Here is a 13,583-nt window from a genome sequence, read left to right as displayed (position 1 = left end):
CTTGAAAACAGTATTATTTTACTGTGATCATCTGTAAGGTCGAGGTACTACCCCAGTCGGGCTGCTCCATATTTTGAGCAGGAAATTCCTGCTGTGCCCTAACCTCAGTAAACTGTACATATTTTATGTTCCTCTGGGATTGAATATTATATTTAATTATCAGAGCGATTGAATATATATACAAGAACCCGAACTCCTCGTATTCCTCCATAGTATGTGTCTCTTAGTCTACATTCCTTTTTCTGAATGACGTGGTTGCAGTCTGATCCGGCGTATGTGACGGGTCGGATTTTTATTCTATCTTCCCCCTTGTCACAGTAAGTCGTTTCAAGTCCTGTCATAAATGTCTAGAGGAATTCGAGATCTATTCTTACTTTAACTTGCCTTGGCAAACAATAGCACTTGATGTATAATGTTAAAGTAATCTTGATTTTTACAGAAAAATTAAATTATTAGGGATGAAATTTCATTATAAATCTTATCTCAGATATGTTTCCTGTCTTAAACCATAGAAAAAGGGACATTTTTATTACGAAGATGTATTCAAACACTTCATTATAATTCCGATAGTAATAATTGTATTTTTCCAATTTTGTAGCGAGAAATGTATTAAAGAAGAGAAGAGAATTTTTTTAAAGTTATAAATAGTCAAAAAGTGAAATTAAACATTGTTTTTTTATTATAAAGCTTCTTTATTTAACGTCATGTTTTGCAAAATAGACAAATATACATCATTTTAAATCGTCATTTCACTTAAAAATTCCGCAACATTTAACAATACTACGTATATTAATTACATAGGTACACATTTATATTATGATAAATGTAAAACAAAAACAAAAATAAACTAAATTCTATATATTGTGACTTAAATAAAACAACACAGTTACAAATAAGGCATTATTCACAATAATGATTTACGTATAATAAATTAAATAATTAAAGTTACGATCCTAATTATTGTCGTGGAGCTTTTTTTAATTTTATTCCAATTTAAAGAAAATATTATATAGATTTTTTTAAATGATTTAAACTTACGAATTTTACTCTTGGTACACATTTCTAATATTAGACAAACCATCAAATAAAATACGTAAGACATAATTAAAAAGAAAAAATAAACAGAATTTTAATAAAATTAAGCTTAAACAGAAATTATTTAGTTTTACCTTCTATTCAAAATACACATAATTAGTTCTTGAAATAAATTTACTTAGATAATTCTAATAAAATATTTTGAAAAAGAAAATTCACAGTAATAAAATATACATTTACGTAGGTACTATACATTTTGTTCAAATAATTACAATTTATTTAAAATTAAACATAAGCATTCTAGAAGCTAACAATTACTTAATCCAACCTTGTTATTGTAAGTAATAAAATTTTAACTACCAATAAACTTAAGACAAATATTAAATGTATCGTTATGTATTATTAAAAATAAATTAGACACCATTATATCTATACATATCTCATAGCGTTAGTTAATTACTATATTATGACTAGCTCTCAAAAAGGAAATAAGTCGCACCATACATTTTCTAGTATAACCTACCTTTATGGCACTAAATTGTCTTATAAAGTCCATAAAACAAAAGGGACTCGATTTGCACTTAAACACTATAACCATTAACATCTTGGTCACCAGTTTTTATTTATAAAAATATGTTTTTCCTTACGATTAATATTAACAATAGTTACAACAAGCTGTGAGACCCACTCATCACTGAGGCGTAACTTATTTCATTCTATTTAAAAAAAGAGACTTGATAAGAAAGTACATAGTAATTAATAATTAAAATTTGTCGATATACATGATCAACGTTATTTCAAAAAAATTGTGATATTGATCTAGTCTAGTCTCAGTTAAAATTAAGTTATAAAAAATTAAAAATTCACACAAAACAAATCTTAGTGGTCATCAAACAATAATAAGAAAAAAATTATGAATGTTAATTAAATTATATATGCAACATAATGATAAAGTTACGCCTTAGTGTAAAAGTTGCCAAACGCAACAATCGGTAACTACGACGAAACACATTCAGCTACTTGTTTCACAAAGCAATTTATATAATTGTGCATATGTTGTATTAGTAACAGATTTAGGAACAAAAGTACATTAGTAATGCAATAGTGAAGGCGCAGAACGATATTTTACATATATGAATCAGCTATGTATTTATATCTAAGAAAATAATTTCATATACAACCAATTGTAGCGTACCTATATTATTGTAGCCAACCTATGTAGCGTTTCATAAATATGAAGGCTTCCTGAAAGCCAGCAGAAATAGCCTCAGTTTAGGAATATTATAGCGCATTTAAATATTTAAAAACGCCTGTTAGATAGTTTTCGCAAATACTTATGTTTATAAAACATACTAGCAATACCCGTGCGAATTATTCGCACTAAATAAATAAAAAAATTATCGACCGTCAATCATGTTGACGTTCTTTCAAAATTAAATCCATCATATATATAATTTTAACAATTAATTATTTTTCAAAATCAAAATCAATAATAAATTTTATAGTTGTGGATGCCGGTAGATCAAACAATTATCTATAAAATGATATATAATTTATGTGGATTAACTATGACGTTTTTTCTAAAAAGGGAGGCAAACATCTTTAACTTAACGTATTAATATATATGAAAATTACAAAACAAAAATTCTTAACGTATATCAAATAACAAACAAAAATCTTTATTATATTTCTGTTATATTAAAAACTGTAAACCTACAGATGACTTTTTATGTTCTTAATAGATATAAATAAGAAATAATTTTACTACAAAAATTCATTTTATATTCTTCTTGTTACTTTCTTCGTGGAAAAACAAATACAAATTATTCACTTGGTCCATTTATCTGTCACGCATTGTTTCATAAACATGACTATTTAGAGGAACAATACGCTTTATCACAAACTTTATTCCTTATGGGCCATTTTTTAAGAAACTTTGCGAAAACACTATACGTAATCATGAAACTACGGTGAATTTTTAAATAAACAATTTGAGGTGCTATCACAGGAATAACGTTATGATGTTTGTAATTTATCGTGTGTAAAATCTAAATGCAGCATTGTAGTATTTTTAAGAATACTTGGAATATCATTCTCAATTATCAAGACCAAGCACAAAAAGTAGGTACAGCTTTTACACGGAAAGAATCTAATGTATGTAATATGTGATAATAATATACAATCACACTCTCACCAAATGGCACCCAGAAATTATGAAGCGACATTTCTTCGCGTATAAAATTAAACCAAATTAATGGGTCCCAATATTTCCATTCACGAAAACTGCATTTGATGGCGTATCCTAAAATCCAACCAATGGGTAATACTGTTACCGGTATCAGTCTCGGCGTCGTTCACATTGTATATATACATAGTATAACCATACGAATGGTCCATTTTCATAGTTTATTGAAGTCACACACTAAACGTAGTCCCTACGCCCCGATCCGACGATACTATTCCTGTCACTTACTACTGATACCTCCGACCCATCCTTTTTTCTTCTGCACGTTTCGCATAATTTTGAGATCTGATGACAAGAAAAATAAATATATAATTGAATATCTTTACTTCTTCTGCCACATATGTATATATATAGCATTACAAGATTAAAATTAATTTGAATTTTTATTTATTTATTTACACTTTATTGTACACCAAACGAGAAATAAAATAAGCAAGCAACAAAAAAATGTACGACAGATTACCGGTCTTTCCACATTATGCTGTCTGTTTGGTTTTCATATGATATTAGTATTACAAATTGTATTCACCTCAACTTAAAAAAAAGATAATAAATGATTTCAACTGTTTTTATGTTCTATTCTGATTTTACACCTCGTCGCTTGATTTTTAATTTTTTTTCCATTGAAAATAGTTTTCCAACGCAAAAATAAATAAATATATATATATATATATATATATCTATAATATATATAAAAGCGAAAGGTCACTCACTCATCACGAAATCTCCGAAACTATAACACCTACAAACTTGAAATTTGGCAGGTAGGTTCCTTATAAGACGTAGGCATCCGCTAAGAACGGATTTTACGACATTCGACCCCAAAGGGGGTAAAACGGGGGTTGGAAGTTTGTATGAAAATCCTATGTTTTTGAAGTAAGAGACTTGAAATTTAAAATGTATGCTCTATAGATGGTGAAAAGGTGTCCAAATAATGTATCTTTAGAAATTAACTCCCTTTTGGGGTTAAAACGGGGGATGGTAGGCTGACTCACTCATCGCGAAATCTCCGAAACTATAATAGCTACAAACTTGAAATTTGCCAGGAAGGCTCCTTATAGAGCGTAAACATCCGCTAAGAACGAATTTTACAAAATTCGACCCTTAAAGGGGTTAAACGGGGGTTGAAAGTTTATGTGAAAGTCCCCTGTTTTTGAAGTAAGAGACTTGAAATTTAAAATGTATGCCTTATAGATGATGAGAAGGTGCCCAAATAATGTGTCTTTAGAAATCAACTCCCTTTTGGGGTTAAAACGGGGGATGGTAGGTTTACTCACTCATCACGAAATCTCCGAAACTATAACACCTACAAACTTGAAATTTGGCCGATAGGCTCTTTTTAGGGCGTAAACATTCGCTAAGAATGGGTTTTACGAAATTTGACCCCTAAGGGGGTAAAAAGGGGGTTGGAAGTTTGTATGAAAGTCCTATGTTTTTGAAGTAAGACACTTCAAATTTAAAATGGACGCTCTTTAGATAGTGAGATGATGTCCAAATAATGTACCTTTAGAAGTCAACTCCTTTTTGGGGTTAAAACGGGGAATGGTAGGTTGACTCCCTCATTACGAAATCTCCGAAACTATAACACCTACAAACTTGAAATTTCGCAAGTAGATTCCTTATAGGGCGTAAACATCCGCTAAGAGCTGATTTTATGAAACTCGACCCTTAAAGTGATAAAACGGGGGTCGGAAGTTTGTATGAAAGTCCTATGTTTTTGAAGTAAGAGACTTGAAATTTAAAATGTATGCTCTATAGATGGTAGAAAGGTGACCAAATAGTGTATCTTTAGAAATCAACTCTCTTTTGGAGTTAAAACGGGAGATGGTAGGTTGACACACTCATCACGAAACCTCCGAAACTATAACAGCTACAAACTTGAAATTTGGCAGGTAGGTTCCTTATGGGGCCTAAACATCTGCTAAGAACTGATTTTACGAAAACCGATTCCTAAGGGGATAAAACGCTGGTCGGAAGTTTGTATGAAAGTCTTATGTTTTTGAAGTAAGAGACTTGAAATTTAAAATATATGCTCTATAGATGGTGAGGAGGTGTCCAAATAATGCATCGTAATTTATATATATAAAAGAGAAAGGTCACTGACTCACTCATCACGAAAACTCAAAAATCGCTGGATGGTCTATCCATCCAGGTTGGACAAAGACAAAGTTTGGCAGGGATGTAGATTATAGTTAGCAGACGTCCGCTAAGAACAGATTTTACGATATTCCATCGCTAAGGGGGTTTAATTGGGGTTGATAGTTTGTATGAAACATATACAGTCTGAAAATAAAACTAAAAATGTGGTGTATAGAGAGATTTTATAAAAATAACTATTAAATTATACTAAATTGTGCCTTTTAAAAAGTTACTCAGTTTGATAAGCATTTCAAGTGACTGAAATAAAAAAATAATTTGCCTTAAACATCTTAATAGTAATTACATATCTTCATAACCACGCGGACGTAGTCGCGGGCAACAGTTTGTGTATTATAAACAAAGTCCCCAAAAGTATATGTGATCAATTCGCTCAAAATTTACTGAACGTATTTTCATGCGGTTTCACCATTATAGAGGGCTCCACCATTGGCAAGAGGAAGGTTTACGGAACGGCTAAGCCAATTTTGATGAGAGTTTCACTGGAAGTTTGCCGGCAAAACTTTGTGACACACTAATTTCAACGCGGGCGAAGCCGCGTTATAATAATATATATATATATATATATATATATTAAAAGAGATCTTTAGAATACTATTTCAATATTCATTTTTTTTTTAAATTTTTGAAATAGATAAATAATAACTTAATATTTAATTGGACATACCTTAACATAAGAACGGACGGGTTGTTGCAGAACGAAGATAGCGAATATGACTACGCCCTGCAAGGCGTTAATAAGGTCGAACACAGACCACACAGAAACCGCTGTCGTGCCTGCTCCAGCGGCCCACGACACCACTTCTAGGACCCACGATAAGCCCATGATCACGGACAGGAGGCAGCAAGTACGGAATCTGTATTTTAGGGTTTAATTAAAAATATGATACCAATTTGCTAATTTTTCAATTTTGCGTTAACCACGCATTTTAATACAAAAAATGTATGCGAATAACTAAAACTGTAACGCTTTTAAATACGTAATACATTTGCTAAAAACATTATGAAAATTAATAAATGGATCATGCAAATACACTCACATCTTTTTATACTTCTTAAGCCTTTGATTGAAGTTAACTTGTGGCTCCCGTGGAGGTGGTGACGTCCTATCCTGGACTGGCACTGGTTGACCTAACACAGTTCCCAGCCTAACCCAATCTTCTGACGTGCTGAAGTCTGAATGCGCTATATCTAAAGCTATAGTAAAGAAAAACGACAAAAAAATTAGCAACAATTTTTTTAAATATGGTATGAACAATTATATAATTATGAAGAAGGAATATTATTGTATTTATGCAGAACATCAAAATATAACCACTAACTTAATTAAGGGACGAATCAATAAAATACATTATTTAAATACACAAAAGAAAGCAAAAAATACAATTTACAAATTGGAAAACACATAAATTTATTTAACTTACGAGAGACATCCTTTAGTTTGTCGTAATGTTTGGCAAAGGCTCTTGAAGTAAACAAAAATATGATGAAATTGCTAAACAAAATTACCGCCACAGGTCCATAGAAATAAGGTAACGCAGCTTGATCCGCTAAAAAGGAAATTTTTTTATTAACCTTTGATCGATCACCAAAAACAAAATATATATAAAACTACTTGAATTTAAATTTATGATATCAAAATTTAGACTAGTTATAAAAGTAAATTTGAAATGAAGGATTAGTAAATATATTCTTACTTTTGAACCAGCAGCCTTTCACGCCAAAGTTGGGTTTTAAGTATGTACTGGGTACAGCTGGAGATAAGTCCATTGTAATTGTTACGACCAGTAAAATAATTGGTAATACTATAGCGTACACACAATACCAAGCAAATCTACGTCTCATGCTCCTTCTGGTTACCGATGAATGTATATATCGTCTGAAAAGAAATATTGATTATAACTCGTAAAGAATAAAATAATAAAATCAACATTCTAATACGAGTATACACCCATAGATTTTCTAAAAATCAACGTAACGAAATCAAATAAGATTAAAACAGTTTTATTTATAACTCACCGTACATTCAAGTAAGTATCGAAACACATAACATTCAGCCAAAAGAAGCACGATACAAAGGAAAACTGTATGAGATACGCTGCAATAAAGAAAAGATTATTTTAAAATTTTAAAATAATACTAAAACAGGTAAGACTTTAAACTATTGCACAATTTAACTTACCCATTATATTGCAAATTGTCGCTGGAAACGCATGACCAGCTAATTGTGTAGTAGCTAAGCAACTAAATGCTATTGCTAGACATATAGAGTGACAAGCTAATGCCTTTCCATGAGTATCTCTTAACTCAATAATAAATACGTACACACAAGCTGTCATTAATAAAAATGGAACAGATATTATAAGACCTGAAAAAAAACCAAAAATTAAATCAAAAACAAGTTGTTAAAAATTTTACACGTGGATGGAGATCAATACTAACCTACAGCGTAAGCTATTAGAGTGAAAGAAGTTTTAGCTTCTTCTATGGGTGTAGAGAAACAAACTAATGGAAGTGTAATCCCTGCTGGATTGGATTCATTCCAGAATGTTTCCATACAAAAGTCCCTTGTTCCAAGAAGAGGCGTCTCACTGAATGGGACGAATAGGGAACCGTTGAACAAAAGATAAAATTCATCTTTGCTGAATTTGTCGGGCTCCAGTTTGAACCTAAAAATGGATATATTATTTTTTTAGAAAAAATTATATATTAGTTTTAAATATATTTAAAAATAATTTATTTAAGTTTGTTACTTTATAAGAATACCAATAACACCGAAGAAAATCGAAGTCTTTCTAAACAAAATTACCAGTAGGGAACAAAGACAATTACCTATCGTAAGTACAGGGGTTTCCAACGATTGTCTCAAATACGTTGCTATCGTAGCTCCAAATGTGTGTTTCGTTGGCTTTGTGGAACATCGGTTGAAAGGTGAGCGACGACCGAGAACACACTGTTTTAAACTTCCCATTTTCGAAAGTTACGGTGAGATTTTGACCACTCGCACAGCATTTTGGTACCACCGGTAATTGCTTCTTGACCTCCTCGTCCTGTTAAAATAATAAACATTGTACTGACATAACGTTGCATCATCATCTATTAGTTTAATTGCATCGTAGGCAATTTAAAGAAAGGCCAAGTTAATTTGGTTGTCATTTAAACAATGATATATTGTACGGATCATATGACAAGTGCCTAATCAGAATTCAAGACGAGCGTTTGAACTTTTGATGTATTCATGAAAGAAATTTGACTGAGGTTAGCTGACGTAATATTTGCCTTTGAAATTGGTCACGTAAATAACGAACATCTTAACCTAAATTTACATTATTTTAAAGTTTAAATGTACTATTTAAATTTACGACTTTGCATAAAATATTTAAAAAAACCAGAACTTTGGATGTCTTATCAAGACATAACTTTAATTCTTATTGGCACAGGCTAGTCTATATCTAATTATTTAAACTCCACTTATTCTGTAATACGTTTTTATTCGCAATTCAGGATAATGACAAAGAGTAGTATTCTCTAATATTCTTAAATGAATTAGTAACATTTACAAAGAAATAGCTATACAAGTAGTGTTGACAAAATTAAATCTTCATATTACAATACTTCCAACATATTCATTGTAAACATAAACCCTCCGCTTGTAAATATGATACGTTATTAATTAGGTATAAATTGTTATACAATGCTTTTCTTATAAAGGACGCACAGACAAACATTATTTAAAACTATAATGAGAAATTGTAAACAAAATGTAAAGAACTTTTTGGTCTAACCCTAAGGCTTAATAATAATCATAACAATGACATAAATGCAAAATTAGCGTCCGCCCGTAGCGTCCATCTGTAATATTTTCAAGGCCAAACTATTAAACTATTATTACAATTTGAAGTATAAATCGCAACTAAGTATGTTTTTGTACTGGACATAGGACTTGTGTGACTATGTGAAGATCAAAAAATACATTTATTAAAATATTTTGGTTTATTGTGGCGTATTTACGGCGTGTATTTATTTTTACTCATTTTTGGTTACGACGGATTTCCATTTCGGTTATTTTTATAAAGCGTGCAATTTTTTAATATTTATAGTTATCCTTTTTAGACCTTGTTTTAATATCTTATTAAACGAGCTTCGCAGAAAAAGTCTGTTTTCACATCTTCACATTTTAAATCATAGGTACGTACAAAAGATATCATAAATAAAAAGTTGTGCTCCGAAGACTAAAAATCTATATAATATATATATATATATATATATATATATATATATATATATATATATATATATATATATATATATATATAGTTATATCTATCTAAATATATAGTTGTTGTATTTATTTTATATATTATTTACAAAAAAAAAATCATCTACACACATTCTTTATTGATTGTCTCATGTCCGTAGAGGACAAAGGTTGTCTGGAAAAGATCGCTCTTTTAGCGATAGAGGCACTTTTGTAGAAATTTTTGTATTTTATCTGTATAACACGTTTTATTGTACAGTAAAGAATATGATTGCTTTGTAACGACTATTCACACTGGACATTATAACAATTGAAATTTTAAGAAACATAAATAATTTGCCTGTAGTCTGAATCGAATAAAACTGTGTTCAAGGAGATCGTCGTCTCAACTATCAGTCGGTTTGGTTGTTTTTACTGCATTTCAATTAAACTGAACTGCCTTATGAATATGTGGAAGCGTTTAGCTTTAAGTATTTTTTTTATGAACGAGTATGTTTTTTGTCAGAAGAAATACTTGATAAATATTTCGTAGTTTTACAGTTTTATCTTACAGACAATCATCAATGAAGCCAAGGCCATCGGACAGTTCTGGACTGAGATCAAGCGAGACGCTCAGGACCGCTCGGGATGGAGATGCACTGTGGATACCCTCTGCCCTAGCTAGGGGACACAGGAACCTAATACTAATAGACATTGAGAAGTGCCCTAATTGTCAAAAAATTTTCACGTTTAGATGTTTTAACAAATATATATAAAAACATGTTTATTATTTGTTAAGCATGTAATTTTCTACATCATTATTTTAATTTAACATTCCTCCGAGTTAATCAAATGTTTCCAATGCATAAGTAAATTCATATTAAATATTTCAGTAATTTTGACGCGCGGATTTCGATCGCTATTGTCACGGTTCGTTGCTTTTAAATATTTATTGATGTCATTCATTCGTTTCATATGATTCATATAATCTGTGTGATTCATTTAATACCAATGTATTTAATTAGATAACAATTATAGAAATAAGTAATTAAATTTCAAATTTCAATACGTTATAAGCGAATACTTTTTAATGTTAACATAATCACAACCTTGGCGTTGGCGTATCGATCACACATCGGGCTGTGGCACTGACGGTCGCGGGTTCAATCACCAAACATTTAGGCCATAAAGGTCATATAGAATATAGGGGGTCATAAAGGTTATATAGGAGACCGCTGTGCCTATTGATATTGTTATTGTTTATATTTATATACCAAAGTCAATATTAATATTTTTGAGTAATTTTTCTACTGCGTATAACATTTATTTGTTAATGAATTCCTTTTATAAGAGATATTGATATTAGATTCGTTATAATGTCACGGTATGTGATTCAAAATGACATACTATTTTCCTTGAAACAGATAAATATTGAGAAAGTATCATTTTCTTTCTTACTGTAATATGGTTACGTACATATTTTTTTAAATGTAGATATTTATTAAATAAATCAGCTTTTCAATTGAAAAACAAATATTTTTTATTTTAAAAATATACTCAGTAATAAAGTTAGAAAAGCGAACAGACGTAAACACCGGTGGAGAAATACAAGCTCCCTTCCTTCGTAAAGTTAAAAACTTTCCAGCTTTACGAAACGTTGGAACAATTTGTTTTATACGGGTTTATACGAGTTTTTCCTTTCTCTAAAAATATTCAGTTTGGAGCACGGGAGGTCGTGACGTCACTGTCAACTAGCGGAACAATCGCGACAGGTAACACCGTAAATATTTACTTTTCCCTCGAAACTTTCAACGTTGCTCAATTATTTGTTCAATTATTTAAAAAACATACTTGAGGAAAATTCCACAACTACAGTTCAATTATTGTATTTATATACGAAAACTAGCTTTTCCCTTGCGGTATCACTTTCGTTGATTTTAATTATTACATGTACGATTTAGGACAGGTCTACGACAGGCTATTTAGGGTACGACAACGTAGCATTCTCCTGGTTAAAGAGTTTTTGTTTATATAGTCAAATAGCTTTTTGATTTATGCATTACAAATTAACAAAAATAAAATTATTCTTCTTTATGTTCTTATTATGTGTGTGTGTGTATAAGTGATATCATTCACAAACGCTCATAAAAATATTACAGTATTCAATGTCATGGTTCTATAAATAAAAAACAATTGATTCAAATCAGTCTATTGAGACAATTGCATAGAATTATAAATATAATCATAGCAATTTGTATAGAATTTTCGAGAACGAAAACACCGTTGTAGTTCTAGGAAAAAATTGTCATTTTAATTAAACGGTTATAAATGTTAATGTTTTAGTTTAACTGGCGAGCTTCTTATCTAATTTCTTGATACAGTTGGAATTTTGGCGCACGATAAACGGATAAGTAGAAGTTTTGATATCAGTTCCATGATTTACTTGCTGTTATGACGCTATCTACTGATTTTAATTTAATCAGTTGCTACTGGATTCAATCCTCGTATACATATTTGATATGAATTAAATTATTCAATATGAATGGATATTTATACATACAAATTTCATATATCTGATACTTTTATTAACAACCTTCATCTTTTGACGACTTTTCTGGTAGTTCTATTCCGCAGAGTATATATTTTTATTTAAACAAATATTCGTTTTCCGTTCAATATCTATACCCATTTTTCCCTTTAATATGTGTATATACTCGTATATGCGTAAAATATTACTACTTAGTATAAAACAAAGTTGCTTCCCGCTGTCTGTATGCTTAGATCTTTAAAATTACGCATCGGATTTTGATGCGATTTTCTTTAGTAAACAGAGTGATTCCAGAGGAAGGTAAGTAGATATATTCCTCTTGTATCTTATGTATGTATAATACATGCATAATATAGAACACTGATAGTTTTAGAAGTTTCTAATGTGATGTCGTAATTAAACATTTTTTTGCGCTTACATTGCAAACATATATTTTATATTTTATATTGAGTGACATTGCACCCATGCGAAGTCGGGACGGGTCGCTAGTTAAGACAATAAGTAAAAGTTGATTTATTCTAAATTAAGAAAGATAACAGTTTAAGTTAGATAACCTATACCTTATATTTTAATTTAAGCTTTCAGCGTAATAGAAACTACAAAGAAAACCAGTTTCTCTATATGAATATGCTTTCGCTGCCCTCCAAATATTTTCCTTAAATATGGAGTAAAGTATATTATGGGTATCTTATCAGTAAATGTAACTAATACAACAAAGGGTTTACTATCGATAGTACAACAAAAGGTGTATCCCTTTTCGGTACTCGTACTTATTTAATATGATTGATGTAAAAGAGAATAATCTGCAAACAATAAATAAACCCAATACACAGTTTTACTCCTATTCTCGAATTACATTAGCTATCCCCAATTCTATTTTTGAACTACGTATATTTGTAATATATTTATAAAAATATATAAAATACTTTTAATGTGATTTAACTAGAAAATACATAAAATTACATTCGAGATTTATACCTATAAATAAAGTTAAAAGGCAGCAATTAAATCGTGTACAACGATCTACATCTAACCTCAAAGTCTTAAGATACGAAATGTTCGTCTGGAGCTTCCAGATCCCTAACATAGATTTGTCTTCAGTCTTCCGTGAGTACATTATCCAAAATAACACTGGCTTAGTGGTACTGGTGATTGAGTGCTTCACTGAACGTAATTTCTAAGAAAATAAATAATTCGAGGAATTTCAGAACGCAGGACTTCTGAATAAAAGCTCCATAATATCTTGTAGTCGATTATTGAAAATATTCGTTTATTCTGATAGGTTTAGATAATTATATCATTGTCCTTTTTTCATATTTTTACCATTATGAAAACATCTATTCAACCGATTACCTATTTTT

General features: G+C 30.4%; 1 protein-coding gene across 1 annotated transcript in view; it reads right to left on the bottom strand.

Annotated features, from left to right (window-relative positions):
- Nucleotides 1–3,457: 3,457 nt before the first annotated feature.
- LOC123656707 (G-protein coupled receptor Mth2-like) overlaps nucleotides 3,458–13,583 on the bottom strand; it is a 100,547-nt gene continuing 90,421 nt past the window's right edge. The window contains exons 2-10 of the mRNA XM_045592369.1: nucleotides 8,270–8,487; nucleotides 7,880–8,106; nucleotides 7,620–7,805; nucleotides 7,457–7,535; nucleotides 7,135–7,316; nucleotides 6,862–6,987; nucleotides 6,478–6,634; nucleotides 6,105–6,294; nucleotides 3,458–3,565 (exon numbers count right to left, since the gene is read on the bottom strand). Of these exons, the coding sequence (XP_045448325.1) occupies nucleotides 3,458–3,565; nucleotides 6,105–6,294; nucleotides 6,478–6,634; nucleotides 6,862–6,987; nucleotides 7,135–7,316; nucleotides 7,457–7,535; nucleotides 7,620–7,805; nucleotides 7,880–8,106; nucleotides 8,270–8,487 (1,473 nt within the window). The remainder of the gene's footprint in view (nucleotides 3,566–6,104; nucleotides 6,295–6,477; nucleotides 6,635–6,861; nucleotides 6,988–7,134; nucleotides 7,317–7,456; nucleotides 7,536–7,619; nucleotides 7,806–7,879; nucleotides 8,107–8,269; nucleotides 8,488–13,583) is intronic.

The sequence above is a fragment of the Melitaea cinxia genome, chromosome 9 (assembly GCF_905220565.1).
Source record: "Melitaea cinxia chromosome 9, ilMelCinx1.1, whole genome shotgun sequence".
Classification (NCBI taxonomy): Eukaryota; Metazoa; Arthropoda; class Insecta; order Lepidoptera; family Nymphalidae; genus Melitaea; species Melitaea cinxia.
Note: the sequence above shows the minus strand (reverse complement) of the source record. Positions and strands in the feature narration are given on the sequence as shown.